General features: G+C 38.8%; 2 protein-coding genes and 1 long non-coding RNA gene across 5 annotated transcripts in view; 2 read left to right on the top strand and 1 right to left on the bottom strand.

The window, feature by feature from the left end:
- Window positions 1–2,463, top strand: part of SUZ12 (SUZ12 polycomb repressive complex 2 subunit) — a 46,120-nt gene extending 43,657 nt beyond the window's left edge. For 2 of the 3 annotated variants that reach the window (XM_036454206.2, XM_036454205.2), the window contains one exon: window positions 158–2,463. In XM_036454206.2, the coding sequence (XP_036310099.1) occupies window positions 158–503 (346 nt within the window). In that variant the 3' untranslated portion in view covers window positions 504–2,463. The remainder of the gene's footprint in view (window positions 1–157) is intronic. The other variant, XM_036454208.2, reaches the window with a different exon arrangement.
- A 1,004-nt stretch (window positions 2,464–3,467) lies between these two features.
- LOC118728040 lies at window positions 3,468–7,742 on the top strand. Its single transcript, XR_004990765.2, has 3 exons — window positions 3,468–3,903; window positions 4,118–5,821; window positions 7,715–7,742. It is a non-coding gene; the product is annotated as an uncharacterized LOC118728040 (long non-coding RNA).
- An 891-nt stretch (window positions 7,743–8,633) lies between these two features.
- CRLF3 (cytokine receptor like factor 3) overlaps window positions 8,634–22,073 on the bottom strand; it is a 38,455-nt gene continuing 25,015 nt past the window's right edge. The window contains exons 6-8 of the mRNA XM_036454209.2: window positions 21,180–21,312; window positions 10,908–11,020; window positions 8,634–10,082 (exon numbers count right to left, since the gene is read on the bottom strand). Of these exons, the coding sequence (XP_036310102.1) occupies window positions 9,826–10,082; window positions 10,908–11,020; window positions 21,180–21,312 (503 nt within the window). The 3' untranslated portion in view covers window positions 8,634–9,825. The remainder of the gene's footprint in view (window positions 10,083–10,907; window positions 11,021–21,179; window positions 21,313–22,073) is intronic.

Genomic DNA, 22,073 nt, shown 5'->3' with positions numbered 1-22,073 from the left:
AGTTATTGAATCTCACATTTACTATAGTGTTACTTCTTGCTAAATATTGTTTTACTAGATTTGGATAGTCTTACTGTTCTATAATAGTTTTCACTGTTCCATTTGACAAAAATGCTTTGTATTGTTATTGATATTTTTTGTTGTTTTTATTAAATAGGTTTATTGCTGACAATCAAATGAATCACGCCTGTATGCTGTTTGTAGAAAACTATGGACAGACAATAATTAAGAAGAATTTATGTCGAAACTTCATGCTTCATCTAGTCAGCATGCATGACTTTAATCTTATTAGCATAATGTCAATAGATAAAGCTGTTACCAAGCTCCGTGAAATGCAACAAAAACTAGAAAAAGGAGAATCTGCTTCACCTGCAAATGAAGATATCACTGAAGAACAAAATGGGACAGCAAATGGATTTAGTGAAATTAACTCAAAAGAGAAAGCTTCGGAAACAGATGGTGTCTCAGGGGTTTCAAAACAGAGCAAAAAGCAAAAACTCTGAGAAGAAAAGGCCTAACCCTGTGTCATGGACAAACACTGAAACTGCATTCTAGGGAGTTCAGCCTCTAGGAAGAGTTTTGTTTTTGTTTTTTAATCATCGATTCCAAACAGGCACTGTTAAGATGAAGTAAATGATTTCAACAAGGATATTTGTATCAGGGTTCTACTTCACTTCATTATGCAGCATTACATGTATATCATTTTTATTGATGTCATTACAACATTCTCTTGAGCATGAAAAGCAATACTTCAAAGAAAGTATTTTTTAACTTCAACAATTGTCTTATGAAAAAAATTGATAATATAGAAATTATTTCATATATTTAAATTATAATTTTTTTTGCATTTGTGACTGGCTGTTTTTTTGCTTTGTGAAATATTTTCTAGGGGAGGGAAAATTGGAATGTGATTCCCTTTTTTAAAAATTGAAGGGTTTTGTGAAATTATATTGCATTAGCATTTGCAATCAAACCTTGATCCTTGATTTTGAAATCAATTTAAAATGAAAAATTACAACACTCAAGATATTTTGCATTTCATAAAATGATTTTACAATTTGAAAAAAGCACTTCTTCATCTTATGCCTGTTTGAGATGGTAATTTTTCACATTTGACAGTGAAATGTTATGTTGGTTTAGAGATTACTTACCATTTATTTTTTGTGGATAATTTTAGTATATTGCTCACCCAGTATATTTTCTTAAACTTGAATGTTTTACAGTTTGTTTTTTTCTTCCCCCAGTTAGGTAAACACATGGAAAATTAAACTGTCCACATCTTTTCAGTAGGATTATTAAACAAGGGAAGAATTTGAGATTTTGATGATGCCACTTTTGAGGGAAGAAATGTTCTATAAAAATGAACCAGAAAACGTAACATTTTTTTCTTTATAAGGATGTCTTCGTAATGCATTTCACGATTAGAATAAGCTGACTTGAATTGTTTTGAGCAATTTTGCCCTGTGTTATATGTGTTTTATGCACATATTTGCAGTTGGATTTTCTCCAACAGAAAGTGGTTTCACTACTGGCACATTAACAAGCACCAATAGATTTTTATTCCAACTTCAAGCACTGTGGTTGAGTAACATCACCTCAATTTTTTTATTATCCTTAAAGATAATTGCATTTTCATATTCTTTATTTATAAAGGAACAATGCTGCTGTATATACAGGTATTTTTAATTTTTTAATTTCATTCCACCACCATCAGATGCAGTTCCCTATTTTGTTTAATGAAGGGATATATAAGCTTTCTAATGGTGTCTTCAGAAATTTATAAAATGTAAATACTGATTTGATTGGTCTTTAAGATGTGTTTAACTGTGAGGCTATTTAACTGATAGTGTGGATGTGCTTTGTCATCCAGTATTAAATTCTTAGTTATTAATTTTTGTGTTTAAGAAATAGGAAAGAGGGAAACTGCAGCTTTCATTACAGACACCTTGACTGGTAAGCTCTCCAAATGAGTTATAGTAAACTCTGATCACACCTATGGATAGCAGATCTTGAGCATTTCTCTCCGGCTTTAATTTGCTAAAGCTGTGCACATATGTAAAAAAAAAAAAAAGATAGATTATTTTAGGGGAGATGTAGGTGTAGAAATTTTGCTTATGTCATTTCTTAAGCAGTTATGCTCTTAATGCTTAAAAGAAGGCTAGCATTTTTTGCACAAAAAGTTGGTGATTCCCTCCCCCAAATAGTAATGAAATTACTTCTGTTGAGTAAACTTTTTATGTCATCTTATAAGAGCTGAAAAAAATCCCTTTGTTTCTATTTATAAAAAAATGCTTTTCTATATGTACCCCTTGATAAGAGATTTTGAAGAAATCATGTAAGATGATAAAGCATTTGAAAGGTACAGTAGATGTAAAAAAAATCAGTTTAAAAGAACGTTTGTTTTTACATTAAATGTTTATTTGAAATCAAATGATTTTGTACATAAAGTTCAATAATATAAAAGTTGTATTCTGTTTTGTTATTTTATGCATTGTTAATTTGTGCACTAAAACTTGGATTTGTTTAGGATATTAATGATCCAGAAGTACACCTATCAGTCAAAGCTGATAAGAGATTGAGAAAGGACTTTGCAGCCTCCAGAAAAATGAGAAATGTCTGTTTAAGCTAAGAGAAAGAAAAAATTAATGTGAAACTTACTTTCAGTTTTAGTAACATTAATTTCAACTCGAGTATGTTCTTTATGGTAATACCAAAATATATTTTTAAACTTATAGTTCAAAGTAATGTCAATATTAGAGTTATCCATCTTTGTTAGTGGATTCTTTCCTTTTTTCTTTTTTTTTTAATATATATTGATTTCAGAGAGGAAGGAAGTAGAGGGGGAGAGAGAAACATTAATGAGAGAATCATTGGTCTGCTGTCTCTTGCACACCCAACACTGAAGATTGAGCCTGCAATCCAGGCGTGTCCTGACCGAGAATCCAACCATGACCTCCTGGTTCATAGGTCAACGCTCAACCACTGAGCTAGGCTAGCCAGACTGTTCACTTTTTAATGAAAAAGAATTTATCTTGGCTCTCAAAAAGTTCAGACTAGAGCGGGATACAAATGATAGTTATAAAACTCATGTGTGTTTAAGCACTTGTTTCCTTTTCATTAGACCATTAACTCTCTCTCACTGTATGTACAGTACTGTCTAATGGTCTTAGTTGGTGCTCAGCTATTTGGTGATGTGATGAGGGCTTTACATGCCATGTTAAAGGTTTGGGTTTCAAGCAGCAGAAGTATTTAAGAGATTTACTGCAGAGATACAAGCCAACTTATATGTTAGGTGGCCACAGCTATAAGAATTTGGGAAGGGAGAACCTACATAGGAAGAAATTCTAGAATGCTATTTTTTAAAAATATATATTTATTTTATTGATACCAGAGGGAGGGAGATAAACCAATGATGAGAGAATCACTGGTCGGCTGCCTCCTGCATACACCCCGTACTGGGGATTGAGCCCACAACCCGGGCCTATGTCCACAACCAGAATCAAACCCAGGACCCCTCAGTCCACATGCTCTTATCACTGAGCCAAACCAGCCAGGTCTAGAATAGTATTGTAATAGTCCAGGTAACACTGACTTGTGAATTAAGTGCCCAAAAAGTAACTGTTGAATGGCACTGCAATATAGAGGAATGAGAGGAGTTTCCAAAAAAGAGGCAGTCCCACAACAGTAAATATTGATAAAATGGCAGCTTCAAGGGAGGTAAGTGATAGCAAACGGGTTTAATCAGTGTATTAAATATCTCCAACTCCTTTTCCAGTCACAGAGTATATAAAAAGTGGGGCCAATGAAATGGGCAAATGAAGAATTTGGGGGAGAATGGATGGGAAGTTTGGATATAACTAAACAGGAAAAGAAAAAAGACCTAAGATAAAAGTTACTAGAAAAGTCCTAGCTGATTTGGCTCCGTGGATAGAGTGTTGGCCTGCAAGCTAAAGGGTCCCAGGTTTGATTCTAGTTAAGGGCACATGCCCAGGTTGTGGGCTTGATCCCCAATGGGGGTTTTGCAGGAGGCAGCCAATCAATGATTCTCTCTTATCGATGTTTCTCTACATCTTCCTCTCTGAAATAAAAATATTTTTTAAAAGTTACTAGAAAAAAGGAGTAAGATCAAGAACATAGATTCAGCTTGCTAAAGATGAAAGTTTGCTAATATGTAAATAAACACTCAAAACATTTCTGGTGGTAATTGGAAATTGTAAAAAAATATTAGTACTAATGAGATATGAAACAAAAGTAATATTCTATTTTTAAAATTTTTATGATGAATTTTAAAGACATTTTTGGAAAATAAATTGGTACAACATCTAGAGAGAGCATTCTGGTACTTTTATTAGAATCACAATAGCCTGGCCAGAGTGACTCGGTTGGTTGAGTGTGCTGTGCACCAAAAACTGCTGGTTCAATTCCTGGTCTACATACCTGAGCCGCAGGTTTGGGATCAGGGGACTATGGAAGGTAACTGATCAATGTTTCATGGTGAGGACTTAAGAATTTTAAATCACAATGCATTTAATCTTTGCCCTAACTACTCTCTAGGAGTTTATCCTACAGGCCAAGTAGGGAAACTGGACTTTTCACCCCACCAGACAATGATAAATACCCCTACCCCTGTGGTGACAGGAGCCTAGACTTCCATCTCCAATAGCAGTGATGAAGTACCTCCCCCCCTCTGATAGGGTATTTCAGAAAAAGCCTGGTGGAGTCAGGACTTTGACCATGGCCTAGAATGATGGGGTAGTAGTGAGGCAGTGCCCCTCCCCTCAATCTGCTCAAGTGGTGTCAAAAAGCCAGCTGACAGAGGTTTAAATAATATCCAGTCTCAACAAAAATGTCCACATTTCAATAGAAAATGGCTTGTCAGTCCAGTTCTGAAGGCCCTAAAACCAGGAGTGCTGAAGGCAGAAGATCCACATCCCACCTCAACAGTCAGGCAGGAATTCAACCTTCCTCTTTTTTGTTCTATTCAGGCCCTCAACAAATTGGCTGATGCTCACCCACTACTTTCTCCAATCTATCAATTCAAATTTTAATATTTTCTAGAAATATCCTCAGATGCACACCCAGAAATAATGTTTAGCTACCTATCCCTTAGCCCAGTCAAGTAGACATACGACTAACCATCACAACAACCGTGATAAGTACGTTTCAAGGAATACACTGAAAAATAAATGAATAGCCTCAAGCAAAGAATATAGAACATCTTAGAAAAGAAATAGAAGATAAAAGAAGAGCCACATGGACATTTTAGAACTAAAAAATAAAATAACAAAATAAAAAGCTCATGGATTGGCCCAACAGTAGAATGGCAGGAGGCGTCAGAGGAATCAGTAAACTAAAAGACCAATAGAAATAACCTGATTTGAACAGACTTAAAAATAAATAGAACCTCAGAAAACTGGGACGAAAAAAGGGTAGTATTTGAAATAATGGCTGCACTCTTTCCAAATTTGGCCATAGACGTAAAACTAAAAAGGCAAGAAGCCAAGGAAAACAAGGAATCTATGCAAATATATAAAATCATTGAATTTATAAAAACTAAAGACAAAAGAACAGTGAAAGCAACCAGAGAAAAGTGACACTTTACCTACCAGGAAAAACTATTAGAATAATAGGTTTAAAAAAAAAAAAATCAGAAACCAGGAGAAGTAGCATAATATTCCCAAGTATTGAAAGAAAAAAATTGTTAACCCAGAATTCTATACTCAGTGAAAATATCCTTCAGGAATGAAGAAGAAATCAAGACATTCTCAGATGTAAGAATTTTACAGCAGCAAACTTAACCTTAAAAGAATGGTTAAGCAAAGTTCTCTAAATAGAAAAAATAATACAAGAATGAATATTGGAACATTATGAACAAAGAAATAACATGGTAAAGAGAATATAGGTAAATATAATAGGCTTTTCATTCCATTTTCTAAAACATTTTATGGTTAAAGCAAAATTTCTTGAAAAAATATTTAAGCAAGAAAATTATGTTGGAAATAGGGGAAGAATAAAGATAAGGATTCAATGTTTTATTTGAATTGGTAAAATAATGACCAACACACTGAAAAGATATAGATATATAATGGATAAATTATATACAACATACATATATAATACACTAGTTCCCTCAGCCCGGCCTGCCCCCTCTCACAGTCTGGGAGCCCTCAGGGACGGGAGGTGACCCAGCTATTAGGGAAAGGCGATTCCCCATCACACCTCTGCTGCTGCCTCTGCCAGCAGCACAAGCCTCGGACGGCCCTGGTTACCTGAGCTTTGGGTGGCGCTGGGCGCCTGGGCAACTGACATCAGAGGCTTGCCTGCACCTCAGGCCAGCCCTGGGCAGCTGGAGGGGATGAGAGGACTGGAGGACACTGGAGGCAGGTGCACAAAGCAGCCGGTCCTGCCTGAGAGTGGGCCCAGCCTTGTCACGCACCTTCAGCTCAACAGGGCTGAGGGGACTGGGTGCTGCCATCTTGTGGCTGTGGTTTGTGCCATCTTTGAGGGCAGAGCAGTCAATTAGCACATTTCCTCATTGATTGTGGGTGCCGCCATCTTTTGTGACTGCGTGAGGGTCAAATAGCATATTCTGTCTTTATTAGATAGGATAATACAAATTCAAAATTATAATTGGAGACTTCTACATGCCCCTCTCAAAAATTGATAGAGCAACTAGACAGAAAATTAGATGTAAAACTCTACAACATCAGCCAACAGGATTCTGATCTACATTTATAAAACGTTCCACCCATCAACAGCAGACTACTGTCTTTTCAAGTACTAAAGAACATATACCAAGATTGACCATATCCTGGGGCATGACATAAACCTCACAAATTTAAAATAATTGAAATCATACAGAGTGTGTTCTCAAAACAAAATATAATTAAAGTAGAAAAATAACATGAAATCCCTCAAAGACACTTGGAAACTAAAAAGATTTTTCTAGAAAATCCTTGGAAAAAAGACAAAATCTCAAGAGGGAAGGAGGGCTGAGCTTATCAATTTGACAGGATACAAGATAAACATATAAAGAGCAATTCTATATTTGTAATCAGCATGTGGAAACCAAAATAAAAAATACAATGCCATTTAGAGTCCCTAAAAAAAAACAAAAAAAAACAAAACTTAGGTGTCAAGTAACAAAATATGTACAGAACTTGTATGTTGGGAGCTATAAAATGCTGATTTAAAGAAATAAAAAATCTATACTGTGTTCATGAACTGGAAAATTGAACACAGTAAAGTTGTCAACTCTTCCCAAATTGGTACACAGGTTTAACACAATTTTCTATCAAAATTCCAGCAAGATTTATTTTCTGGAGGTAAAGATTACTCTAAAAGCTGCATGAGAAGATAACAGGACTGGGAAAACAATTTGGAAAAAGATGAATTAGAAAGAAATCAGTCTACCAGCAGATTTTAAAACATTACATAGTTCAGTAATCATACTGTGTGGTATTGGCAGAGGGACAAACCCATAGATCAATAGAACAGAAGAGAAAACCCAGGAATATAGCCAATAAAAACTTTTGTTGACAAAGTTGCAAAAGCCATTCAATGGAGGAAAGACAGCCTTTGCAACAAATGGTGCTGGGCAATTAGACATCTACTGTTCCCAAATGGACTTTAACCTCAGTCTCACACCTTATACAAAAAGCAAGTCAAAATGGCCGAAACCGGTTTGGCTCAGCGGTAGAGCGTCAGTCTGCAGACTGAAAGGTCCCAGGTTCGATTCCGGTAGAGGCCATGTACCTGGGTTGCGGCTACATCTCCAGTAGGGGGTGTGCAAGAGGCAGCTGGTCGATGTTTCTCTTTCATAGACGTTTCTAGCTCTCTCCCTTCCTCTCTGTAAAAAATCAATAAAATATAATTTTAAAAAAAGTACCAAGTCAAAATGGACCACAGACTTACATGTAAAATGTTAAACTATAATTCTTTTAAGAAAAAACATAGGAGAAAATCTTTGGGGTCTAGAGCTAGACAGAGTTCTTAGACCTGACACCAAAAGCCTGATCCCAATATTTAGTTTCAGATTTCAAAATATTAAAATCCACACCTGACCCTAATCGGTTTGGCTCAATGGATAGAGCATAGGCCTGAGGACTGAAAGGTCCCAGGTTCGATTCCTGTCAAGGGCACGTACATTGGTTGCGGGCACATCCCCAGTAAAAGGTGTGCAGGAGGCAGCTGAACGATGTTTCTCTCTCATCGATGTTTCTAACTCTTTATCCCTCTCCCTCCCTCTTTGTAAAAAATCAATAAAAAATATATATTTTTAAAAAATCCACACCTGTCTAAAACTAAGTTAGGTTTAAGTCACTTCTATAAATAGGTAGATTCTAGAAGTATAAATTTAAGATGCCATTCTCCAATGGAGAATAAGAAAGATGTTCAATAAATATTTGCTGAATGAGGCAATAAGATGACATTCTGGAGAAAATAATCATCTATATTCATTCAATCAAACATTTATTGTGTATGTGTTATGTATCAGAGAATATAGTATAAGTAAACTTATATACAGAATGTAAGTATAAGTAACTTTTCACAAGAAACTCTTTACTCCCCTTCTTAAAAGTAAAGATTAAAATTGGATTCAAGTATCATGCAAGAAAAAAAAAATACACTCATTTAACTTTCAGGTTTTATTTTTTTAGACAGTTGGACGAGGCATCTACATTCTAACACATCTTCAGTGAAAGATGACTTACTTATACATAAGGCACAGGAAAAAAGGTCATGATTGTCTAACAGGGAATGCAAATCCCCAAATAAATTATCTTACAAAAATATCAGACTTGCTTTTCTACTATTAAAAATGGGGGGGGGGGGGGGGGGAATTCACATTAAAAAATTCTGTAGGCTGGTATATAGCAAGTTAAGATAATGATTTTACGTACTAAGTAAGTCTTTCAAATAAATATTTTACACAAATTTAAGTTGTCAAAAATAGGTCAAGTATTTACCCTATATTTGGTCCGCTAAACGACCATTTATAAACTGACATTAAACTGGACTGCAGCTCATACCATTAAAATGTTAATATGCATATCACGGTGGCTGGACATGCACATGTACATGTTCTATACATGTGATGTGGCTAACACTGCTGTGCATACTACTTCCACAAGTAGTTTTACCCTGTAAAAGTCCTCTAGCCTATCATGAATCAAACTATAAGAACAAAATAAAATACATTGCCTATTATAGACATTTGCTCAGTAATTACAAAAACTGCAAAAATTATCATGTTTTGGGGACTTTAAGAATACTGAATATGTGATAAAATTCAATACTGCTTACGAATGCCTGAATATGAAGAGCATATTCAACACGGAAGTGGAGAACACGAAAGTGAATTTATGTTACAGACTCAGGCTTCTATCTGGCCTAGTCCTGTTGTTTTATTCTAAAGTCTTACATGGCCCTGGGTTCTTAAAAGATGGAGATTTAATAAAATAATGATACATTAAATTTTTCTGTCTTAATAGCCAACTTTTAAAAGTATAGCGTGAAAAGGTATAGGGCTTTCTGTATCTCCTAATATTTTAAAAACTAATTTGTTTTATTCATTATATTGTGACATGACATTTTAATTAACACTATGCTAAAAATAAAAATAACTGCATTACACTTTTGTCCATAACATTCAAGTTTCTTATTGCTAAAATATTCCAAAATAAATCCAGTAAACAATTTCCATTTCCCATGGCTTGACTGAGAGATGAATCTACCATATTTTTTTAAAAATAAATTAAAACTAAATTGGGCTGAGGACAGCTACATTAAAAACCTGCAAACCAAAGCCAATCATCCAAAAGTCTAGAACACCAGCACTTTCCATCCAGGATAGAAGAATGAGCATCCAAAGTAAAGAGAACCACAAGATTGATCAAGTACCCAGTCAAAAACCACTTCTCTGTTATTAGAGCTAATAGTTACTCGAAGCTTGAAGTTTCCGCCTTCGTTATTATTGGTGGATCCCAGAGTCACAGCTTCAATGTCAAATGTGACAGTGGACCCAGAAGTAACGGCGGGCAACTGATTAGTCATTTCTTTTCCATTTACAAAAACTGCACCTAAAATGTTAAGGTGAAAAGTCATTTGCCTGTGAGCAACAACTGGGAACTGAAATAGAGTCTAGATGATTCAGAACACAGCTAACTTCCCAATTCAAACAAAGAAAACACTTTGGAATGCCAACTGGTCAGAGATAAGGCATTTAATTAACCCCCATCCTCAAGGCAGAAAGGAAAGTTAAAGCTTTAATTACATTTTAGAATTCTGGTCTAGGCAGAGTTCTCTTTTAGAACAGAGACTATGAATTTCCCAAATGGGTGGTATCAAAAGAAGCTTGACTCCATTACACAATTACATCCTGTGGAATAGCAAGATCGTTTCACACGGAATGAACAGGAATCTCGTTCTACCGGCTGCTTGACCCACACCACATGATATGAACATAACTGATAGTGACTTTCCAAAGTGTGATTACCGTGAAGTAAGGGACAAACAACATGAGAGGTATATAACAAATTAAACCTTCTCCCTAGTTCCCTAATCTAGGTTTAATTTAGATGACTCCTGCAAAGCAGAGGCAGACTCCCTGGAGCGAGACCCAGCCCACCAACTCCGGTCACTTAACCTCTCTGTGGCTCAGCCCTCATCATCTATAAAATGGCTATCCTATTACTCCTCACTTCAAAAAATTGTTTAAAAGATTAAGTAATTTATACTTATAAAGGGTACAGAACAATGCCTGGTACCCAGTAGCCATTTGGATATGTCATGAAGACCTATATCTTCTCACCTCCTGCTATAAATGTGTGACATTGGGACAGATTCATATCTTACAATAGTAATTAATATATATGTGTCAAAGGGCTGACAGACTGATCTCTTACCGTTTGTACTAATGCACACTGCTTGGTCCCGCTGCAGAGAGTCATATCCATTCTGCCTTTCTGCACACACTCCTATACTGTCTCTTCGATCTGGTTGGCCCACAGTTTCAACTCTGTAAATGAAGGAGAAAGAACATTCAATCTTTTTTTTTCAAACATGATCTGTAACAGTTATTAAGCTTTAAAAGAATAATCTCATCACAACTGCTCTTAACAGCTAATAAGAATCTAGAACTTCCTAAATTTCAGGCACTGTTCTAAAAATTTGTCTATAAATCACTTCATTCAATTCACAGAACAACCCATGAGGTAGGTAGCATTATCTATATTACCTGTGGGTGGCGGGAGGGAAGCCAGCCCGGGTCCCGGTGCCGGCACCGGGAGAAGGGAGGCCTACCCCTGCACGAATTCTGTGCATCGGGCCTCTAGTTATTATCATATCCATTTTATATGAGGAAACTGAGGCACAAAAGAAAAAACACGGCTGACTAGGACGGACCCCCATCACCTGGCTCAGTGGTGGAACTATTATAGGATCGGTCACAGGCATTGTGACTGTGGAGTGTGTGTTAACTATTTACAGCTATAACAGCACATTTCTATTTTATGTTCTGGTGCCGGTCACATAGAAAACTTGTTACACTTGCCATTATAATAAAGTATGACTATTACCATCATCAGTATGAGAGTCTAGCAATGATGTGATTACTGTTTATCAAGTATTTAAAGCCTTTAAAATAGATATTGCAGTCTTTTAACAAGGATAATATGGCCTGGCTGGCGTGGCTCAGTAGTTGAGTGTCGACCTATGAACCAGGAGGTCGTGGTTTGATGCCAGTGAGGTCATATTATCCGGGTTGGGAGCTTGATCGCCAGTTGTGGGCATGCAGGAGGTAGCCGATCGATGGTTCTCTCTAATCATTGATAATTTTATTTCTCTCTCTTCCTTTATGAAATCAATAAAAACATTTTAAAAATAAAGAAGGATAATATGAATACAAACCTATTTTGCTGGGAAAACTTCCTATGTGGAAGGTTTAAGCATTTCCTTTTGTGTTTTAGTCTCAAATAAGGCATCATCATGTACTCTAGATATTAAGAAACCTACATATAAAGGCCAACCTATATTGCTATCACCAGGCTCATTTTCTCCACCATTCCAAAAAGCCAGACTTTGCAAGGATAGAAAAAGAAAAATGAATAAAGAACAGAATGTAGCTTTACCAAGGGAAGACTGTGATTATTTATACTCAGTGTGGCTTCAAAGTCTTTTGCTGTAATGTGGGAAACATACAGGGTCATAGTAAATATATAAGCGAGTTTCTGAAGTCATTGCATTTCTTTTTTCTTTTCTTTTTTTTTTTAGTATTTTATTGATTTTTTTTTACAGAGAGGAAAGGAAAGAGATAGAGAGTTAGAAACATCGATAAGAGAGAAACATCAACCAGCTGCCTCCTGCGCACCCCCTTACTGGGGACATGCCCGCAACCAAGGTACATGCCCCTGACTGGAATCGAACCTGGGACCTTCCAGTCCGCAGGCCAACTCTCTATCCACTGAGCCAAACCGGTTTCGGCAGTCATTGCACTTCTTTTTTTTCTTTTTTTTTTTAAATATATTTTATTGATTTTATACAGAAAGGAAGGGAGAGAGAGAGTTAGAAACATCGATGAGAGAGAGTCATCGATCAGCTGCCTCCTGCACACCCCCCACTGGGGATATGCCCGCAACCAAGGTACATGCCCTTGACCGGAATCGAACCCGGGACCCTTCAGTCCCCCAAGCCGACGCTCTATCCATTGAGCCAAACCGGTCCCGGCAGGTTTCGGCAGTCATTGCACTTCTAAACCAGATGTGTAAGACGTATGGGGAGGAGGGAGTGACATCAGTGCTATGGCAGAATGTAGTGCCAGTCCTCATTCTACCACAGAAACTCTGCTTTAACAAGGACATGCACAAAGCTGAAAGCAGCTGCCCTGGAACGGAGAGAAAGAAAAAGCTCACTTTCCCCTTCTCCCTCTCCTAAGCCACCACAGCTCAGTGCCAGGCAACAACACGTAGCCCCTGGCTTTTCCTTCAGGGAGAGAGCGCAGTGCATCCAGGAGGGCTGCCTCACTTGCAGTGCTGTAGGAACTGGCCCAGCATGAATGTCTGAAGGCTGCTGAGACCAAAGGTAAAGAAGAGTGGCATCCTATAGCCCACACTTGGCATGACTGGGACAAGGCACATACACAGCTCAAGGCTTCTCTCCTTTAGGAGAGGGAGAAGAGTAGACGGTGATTCTGGTGCACCAGAAGCTTTTCATGGGACCACACAAATGGTATCTGTCTCACCTGACGTGGGGCGCTGATGAGCCAACATACTCTGGACGGCTGGTAGCATCCGAGAACAAGAGGATACATACAGGGTACATATGGCAGGCAGCCTTGCTGCTGTAGCACCGGAGAACGTGCAGTGCCACAAACAGGCACCAGAGGGAGCCAGCAAGGCCCTCTGAGAAACCACACTCCAGCACAGGGAAATCACACATACAAGCTCCCACCAAAAGGTGTCAGAGGCCCCCCTAGAATCTCTAGGTAGGCTCATTTGTGCGAGTCCTTTCCTGTACAAAACCAGGCCATAAACATTGAGAAAGGGAGGTGTTTTCATGTGTGTAGATGCCAACACAAAATTATAAAACATGAAGAAAAAGGGAAATATGGCCCAATCAAGATTATCTTTTCTATAAAGAACGTTAATTGGAACAACGAAATCTGATAAGGTCTGCAGGGTGGGCCCCTAGATAGTTGATACTAACAACATGATTCAGCACGGGAGCAGGTCACCCCGGAGAGACCGATCACGTGATTAGAGGTTTGAGGCTTTGAGCTACAGAATATCAGCCCAATCTTCTGGGAGGGCAGGGAAGGTGAACGTTGAGCCAAGCAGAGAATGATCTAAGCAACCATACAAAAATCCCCCAAAAAACTGGGCCCCTTGGTTTACAATACTCCTTGCCTACAGTCATGCTCTATATGCACTATCAAATGCCCTCCTTGTAAATGAGTTCAGGTGACCTCCAAAAGAAGGATTCCTTTGAGGAATTCAAGGAAAGTCGGACAAAGCCTGTCCAAAAGAATATGCTACCATTCTGGGGTTCTCTCTGACTAACTTTCCATCTCTACTAACCCAGACATGCTCTCTATTTGCAGTTCTTTGTATTTTTGCTACTCTATATTTTGTCTTGTGTTGTTTCTCTGAACTGCCCTTTCCAGCTCCGCCTGAGCAAAAGCCTTTTACCAACCCTCACCTAGAAGTAACTTTTCCCTCCTCTAGACTCCAAGGAGTCTGGATAATTCTTATACTAATTTATAAGCTGCCTGCTCTACATTGAGCCAAAGTTTCTGGTTTTCTCTGTTTCTTAAACTTTGCGCTGCTGCCAATGTCAAGTACTGTAAATACCATCTGAGTGGAATAAGGGTTGATGAAACAAACAGCCTCATTCAAAAGACTGGAGTTGATCCGAACTGTCCTTAGAGTTTAGAAAAGTAGTTTAAGACAGAAAGGAAATAGGCAGTAAGAAGTCTAAGAAATAGTCCTGATAGTTACAAAACAGTCACAGGGATGTTAAGTATAGCCTAAGGAATATAGTTAATTATAACTACACATGGTGCCAGGTAGGCACTTGGAATATCGAGGGTGGGGGTGAGGAAGGACACTTGGTAAAGTATATGGTTGTCTACTCCAACCACTATGCTGTACACCTGAAACTAATACAAAATGACATTGAATGTAAACTGCAACTTAAAAATAAAAATTTAAAGAACAGTTCTTAGATTATCTGGGAGGAATAGCTATATGTGAACGCCCCAAAGCAGGTATGCCTTCACGATTTCATGCAATCCTCCCTCTACAAACTGAAAGCTAGAGTACAGAATCCTAAAGGAGGAGATCTATGTAGGAAACCAGCTCTCTAATCTCACCCAAGTGAGTATGGTAATAGCCTGTGGGGAGTTCCCTACATCTGTAATACCAGCCAAGCTTCAGTCTGAAAGGGCGACACGCCGTATTTCTAGCGCGTCGCTTTGGCCAAATATAAAACCCAGCAAAGCTCCCGCAGACAGAGCATCCGTCTCCATATGGAGGAGCTGATCAGATCTCAAAGATCCCAGTTAAAAACAAATTAACTTCTTAATCCTAGAGGAGACTATGCCAGGGAAGATTAAATTAGGTTGGAATTTGTTTGTTTTTTAATAGGAGGAGCTAACAATTAGCAGTGAGGATATATCTAATAAAGACAGAGACCAACCTTGTACAGAAAAAGAAAGATCTCACGCTTAAATCCATTCAGAAAAGGTAATGCTAATGCTTAACCAAAGGCAAGCATTCAATCAAGTCCACAAATCCCTCTTCTGACCCACCATGGCATTTCTCAAATAAAGCCCCAAATTCTTTGACACTTCCCCTACCAAGAAGTGGGGCTGGTCCCAGCCGGTTTGGATCAGTGGATAGAGCATCAGCCTTTGGAATGAAAGGTTCCGGGTTTGATTCCAGTCAAGGGCACCTGCCCGGGTGGCGGGATTGATCCCTAGTGAGGAACGTTTAAGAGGTAGCCAATCAATGATTCTCTGTCATCAATGATGTTCCTATCTCTCTCTTCCTCTCCCTTCCTCTTTGAAATCAATAAAAAATATTAACAAATAAAAAAGAGGTGGGGTCTGTGTGTCTCCGCTGGCTTCCAGATTCTGTGACTGCTTGAACAACAGAATGTGGCAGGACTGTCCATTTCTAGGCCTTAAGAACTGACAGTTCCCACGGCCTATCTCCTGGGAACCCAGCCACCATGCAACCCCTGGAGGCCCATATGAGTGAACCATCTTGGAAACAGAACCACCGTCCTTTGTCAAACCAACACATGAGCAGAGATGCCTGCACTTGCCAAGCCTGCAAATTATAATTTCCTGAGCAAAAAAGATTATTGCTGTTTTAAGCCTCTAAGTTTTGGGGTGGCTTGCTACACAACAATAGAAAAATGGAACGCTAATTTTGAAGGGAAAGGTTATTACTAAAAAGAGCTGGGTTAACTGTCTCATGTTACTTGCCACAGGCAGGGTACGCAATGGTGAGGGACAGACTTTGGGGCTAGATGGCCAGCATTTGAATACTGACAAGTCAGTCCCTGTGCTTTTGTTTCTTTATCTGTAAAACACATGTGTCAAACACAAGGCCCGTGGGCCAAATCCGTCCTGCCAGGCCTTGCAATGTGGCCCGCACCGCGCTGTCATCACTGCACTCCGCTGCGTTTCCATCACAATGACAGTTTATGACTGTTCAGTAAACCATTCGGCCCGCGATTTAGGCTGGATTTTAGATTTTGGCCCCTTCTCTGATTGAGTTCGACACCCCTACAAAGGAAGACAGCTTCTGAGGCTATTAGGATTAAGGAAGGCTGCTTAAAAGGAAGCTATTTTAAAGAAAATAAGTATTAGAGAAGAGAAAGTAAACATATGGCTTGAAAACAATAAGATAGGTTATCTTAGAAGCAAGGAAAGGGAAAGCAGGAATGCTCAGACAGGAAATCCGGGAGAGGCCTGGAAGGAGGGGGTTGCTAGCAGACCTGGGCACCAAATGAACCTGGGCTGTAGAGCCAGGCTGTAAGTGGTTTCTTTGGCTTCAGCAGCTCTAAGCATTGCAGAAACTGCAGCAGGAAGTAGACTGGGCTGAGCAACAGGGCAGTGCCCACAGGAATACACTCTTCTAAGAGGCCCTCAAACACCCTAAAAAAACGAAGTAAAGTTTGCCTTTAATAAGTAGGCCTATCGTTTCCTCCCTCCTGTCCCCCCAAATCACATTTTCTGACATTAAGTCTATTAATGCTGGTGCCTGAAATTCTTTTAAACAAGGAGAGAAAACATTTTCATTTCCAATTCAGAGGGGGGAAAAAATGACAAAAATGCAAAGGTCTGGCTAAGAAAATACTGAGCTTAACTAAGTTTCAGATAATTACCCTGCCAAGTGGGGCCCAGTCTGGCACCTTTTGGGGAGGAGGCAGGAAATAAGGAGTGATTTATGGAGGCCTATAGTCCACAGATAGTAAGAGGATTTAAATTAAACCCACGGCTATTAAAAAAATGTAAAATAAATAAATAAATAAATAAATAAATAAAATCCACAGCTATTTATTAAATGACCTGAGAAACAAATCTAAGTATGCCATCTATCAGACCTTTTCTGTGTTCAAAGAGAAAGGATTTAAAAGCAGGACACCATCAACCACAGATAATGGTCAGTAAGAGGAAAAACAAAAGGAACTAAAGCTACTGTAACAGGAAAACTACAGATCTCAGCACTAATTAGAATTATGTTTACTCTCCCAGGAAGACACAGATCTGGAGGCAGACTGCCTAGATTTAAACCCTAACTCTGACATTTACTAGCTTCATGACGGTGGGTAAGTGACTTCTCCATGTCTTAGCATTAATATGATAACTGCACATATTTCACTGGATTATTGTGAGAATCAGATGAGTTAATACTAAGGCAGGATAGTAAGAAGCTAGGAAAATTCCTGGGCAAGTGGAATGGAGAAACTGAGACATGGTAATTAAACAAGGCCAAACAATGTAGACAACTTACAGACAGCTAGTGAATCGCAAGGCCTTATCTTCCCTAACCAAGGGCACTTGAGAGCAAATGGTTTATACCTCTCCTCCCTACCAGAGAATAAAGAGCTTGAATCACGCTGGTCAGGGAGATAGAGGACAGAGACCCAATTTAATGCCATTTGTGCCAGCCAAACCCAAGGACAGATAAACTCAGGGAACAAACAACAAAACCTCAAATAGAGCCAGACAGACCCAAGATAAAAGTAAAACAGTAAAGTAGACCAAAGAATAATCCCAAACTCCCCTATACACTCATTTTGATGATCAGCATATTAAAATCACACCTGGAAGGCTGATGAATATTCTGATGAAACCCTTCCCTAAGGTTCTCACAAGCACAAGAGAGATAAACCCTTAAGACAAAAAATACCAGCGCCAGCTCGCTCTAGAGCACACCTATGCCTCTTCTTGGGAATGAACTTTTTTAAAAATATATTTTTTATTGATTTTTTTACAGAGAGGAAGGGAGAGAGTTAGAAACACTGATGAGAAAGAAACATCAATCAGCTGCCTCCTGCACACCCCTTACTGGGGATGTGCCCACAACCCAGGTACATGCCCTTGACTGGAATCGAACCTGGGATCCTTGAGTCCGAAAGCCAATGATCTATCCACTGAGTCAAATGGGTTAGGGCTAGAATATACTTTTCACTTCCTCTTAAAGTCTAAGGATCCACACAAGACTTGCAACCAGGGAAGCGGTCGGCAGCAACAGCTCATCCTGGGCTTACCCCCCCATACTATCCCAAGGTCCCATTTTCTCTAACTTTCGAGTGAGCTAACAACAGCTCTCACTTTTATCACCATGACCTTCACCTCCCAGTGAGCTAACAGAAGCCCTGTGCTAGCTCACTTCCCTTGTCTCTCGGGAGCCAAAGCCGAGCACCACCTAGGCTCTCTCCTGCTGCTTCTTCCACCCTAAGCCCTTCCTTTGTTTCACAGTCCCCAGCTTTAATATACAAACTCTCAAAATCACTTGGACTCGTTTTATGAAATCTTTCCTGCACAAAGTCAAGAACCCACACACTGCAGACCAGCCTGAGGCAGACCCACTCTAGGCTCAGGCCCTGTCTGGTGACAACACACGTAAAGTGTTTAGAACCAGTACCTGGCACATAGAAAATGCTATTGAAATATTAACTACAATTATTATTTCTATGATTATTTTTCTTACTATGGTCTGAGACATCTGGCTTAAATCTATCAACTTAGGAAGCCCTACAATTACATAAAAGTACCTTGTTCTCAGGAGATTCCCTAATGCAAGTATTTTTATAAAGAAAAATAAACAAAGAGGGGGTATGTTAGTATAGAAATCTCATGATTACTTGGGGACTAATTATATAGGCTTGAGGCACTAGACTCCTTATTTTTCTTTCTGATACTTCTTCTCTCCCCTTACATTATAAAGAAAAGATGGATGACTTAATAACTCCTTCTTAACATAAGAGGTGAGAGAAGGTATAAAGAATGAGAGAACACTGCCGAGACCGGTTTGGCTCAATGGATAGAGCGTCGGCTTGGGGACTGAAGGGTCCCGGGTTCGATTCCAGTCAAGGGCATGTACCTTGGTTGCGGGCATATCCCCAGTAGGGGGTGTGCAGGAGGCAGCTGATCGATGACTCTCTCTCATCGATGTTTCTAACTATCTCTCTCCCTTCCTCTCTGTACAAAATCAATAAAATATATTTTAAAAAAAAAGAAAAGAAAAGAAAAAAAAGAATGAGAGAACGCATAACTAGTACATTCTGATAACTGCTGACAATTCAAATGACTTGGCCGGTGAAGAACAGAGCATTAGCTTAGCTTCGTGGTCGGCAAACTTGGCTCTTTGGCCCCTTGAGTGTGGCTCTTCCACAAAATACCATGGCCTGGGTATTTTGAAGAAGTGGCGTTAAAAGTTTAAGTTTAAAAAATTTGGCTCTCAAAAGAAATTTCAATCATTGTACTATTGACATTTGGCTCTGTTGACTAATGAATTTGCCGACCACTGGCTTAGATAATATTTCAGATACTGTCCATATCTTACAAAACAAGGCACAGAACAGGATGAACCTGGAATAAGAATTCATAATAAAATTTCATAATCTCAAGAGTTAAAGCTTAGCCCGGCTGGTGTGGCTCAATGGTTGCCCATCAACCCATGAACCAGATCATGGTTCGATTCCTGGTCATGGCATATGCCCGGGTTTTGGGCTTGATGCCCAGCAGGGGGTGTACAGGAGGCAGCTGATCACATAGATGTTTCCATCTCTCTCCTACTCCCTCTGTCTGAAATCAGTAAAACTGATTTTTTTTTTTTTTTTTTAAAGGTAAGCCCTAGCCAGTGGATAGAGCATCAGCCTGGGGACTGAGGAGTCCCAGGTTTGATTCTGGCCGAGGGCACGTGCCTGGATTGTGGGCTTGATCCCCAATAGGGGCAAGCAGGAAGCAGCCAATCAATGATCCTCTCTTATCATTGATGTTTCTATCTCTCTATACCTCTTCCTTCCTCTCTGAAATCAATAAAAATATATATATATATAAATAAGTAAATAAAATAAAAATTAAAAAAAGGTAAAACTCAGAAGAGAGTTTGCTACTCTGTGAGTATGGTGAACATCAGGCAAGCTTTATGCTTTAAAATCAAAACTGAACTTTGGTTTGTAGGAAGAGCTACTTAGAAATATGACCATAGAGAGTATATCTCAGATAACATAAAAACACAAAAAAGAAAATTTTTCTAATACAGGAAGCGATAAAGAAATAGAAAATTAATTGGTACTAGCAGAGATTTGTTTTTAGTTTGTTTTTGTTTTTTTTTTCTGAGAATTATGTACTATATAGTAGGTTTACACTGGTTGGCTGTCTCTCATAGAGACCTGATTTGATTGATTCAAAACTACAAAAAGAAAATTCTGTGCCTCTAAGTTTTTGTTGTTGTTTAAAGTATTACATATAGTAGTACATATATCTCTTTTTCCCCATTGACCTTCCCCCAGCCTCCCCTACTCTGTCACATGCCCTCATCCCACCCCTACACCCAGTGTCTTGTGTCCATTGGTGTGCTTATATGCATGCATACAAGTCTTTTGGTTGATCTTTTCCCCCCTCTCCAACACTCCCCAGCCTTCCCACTGTAATTTGACAGTCTGTTTGGTGCTTTACTGCCTCTGCATCTATCTTATTGTTCATCAGGTTATAATGTTCTTTATTTTCCATAAATGAGTGAGATCGTGTAGTATTTTTCTTTCATTGCCTGGCTTATTTCACTTCACATAATGCTCTCCAGGTCCATCCATGCTGCTGCAAATGGTAAAAGTTCCTTCTTTTTCCTCTACATTTTTTAAGGCTCACTTGTGAGAGGTATTCTACTTGCCTCTATTTACCAAGAAGAAAAGAGACCTAAACATAATATGTACATACTATGTATCAAACATAAACAATGCATTTTGTGTTCAGTTAATCTTCATAATAACCCTATGAATACATGAGGAAACTGAAGCAAAGAGAAATAAAGAAATCTCCTCAAAGTACGACTGCCTATAAATGATGGGATAATCTCAGGACAATTTTGATCTGAAGCTTATATATATTCTTCATTATCCTGCTTAAGCCACAACAGACAGATATCATAACATCTACTTGCCTGAACGTTAATGTCTGCCCACAGAAATAGGTTGGAGCGCTGGAGTAGAGAACACCTGAGGATTCTGAATCATTCCGGAGTGCTATGTTTCTTCGACTGCTCAGACTGTACCCCTCAAAGCCAGCTGTCCATTCTTTTTAAAAAGCAAAGACATTGAAAACTATTAGGATCTTTTCAGGACTAGCTTCAGTACAGACACATTAAAAAAGACTTGGAAGTAGAAGAGACTACTCTTAGAGGATCATGAGGAAATTTAATAAAAGATTTTTCCATGACAGGGTATTATGGTTAATCCTACAAACCATAAAAACACTTTTAGTCTATTCTTAAACAATTCTAGCATGGAAGATAAAAGTGTTATCGCCTATCTGATAAAATCACATTTGAGCTTACTCTAACCTGATTAAGAACTTAACAAATGAGTCGGAATCCATTAAACTAGTAATATATACTGAGTGGCCAGATTATTATATTATGATCTCTGAATGAATAATAATCTGGCCACAGTGTGTGTGTGTGTGTGTGTGTGTGTGTGTGTGTATGTGTGTGTGTATATATATATACACATTAATACATTATATACATTAATACATTAGTGCATGAATTCATGTATGGGTGGGGTCCGGCCAGCCTGGCCAGGGGGAGAGGACATGGGCAGTTGGCTGGCCTGCCTGCTGGTCGAACTCCTTGTCAAAGGGACAATTTGCATATTAGCCTTTTATTATATAGGATATACACTAAGTGGCCAGATGATTATGCATTCAGAGATCATAATAATCTGGCCACTCAGTGTAGAAGAGATCAATGTCAACCATACAGCTTTAGAGAAAAAGCCTCTACTCAGATGTACGCTGAACATTTGGACCAAACACTGCAGTGTCCATGCCCTAGCCC

The sequence above is a fragment of the Pipistrellus kuhlii genome, unplaced genomic scaffold (assembly GCF_014108245.1).
Source record: "Pipistrellus kuhlii isolate mPipKuh1 unplaced genomic scaffold, mPipKuh1.p scaffold_m20_p_28, whole genome shotgun sequence".
NCBI classification, from domain to species: Eukaryota; Metazoa; Chordata; class Mammalia; order Chiroptera; family Vespertilionidae; genus Pipistrellus; species Pipistrellus kuhlii.
Note: the sequence above shows the minus strand (reverse complement) of the source record. Positions and strands in the feature narration are given on the sequence as shown.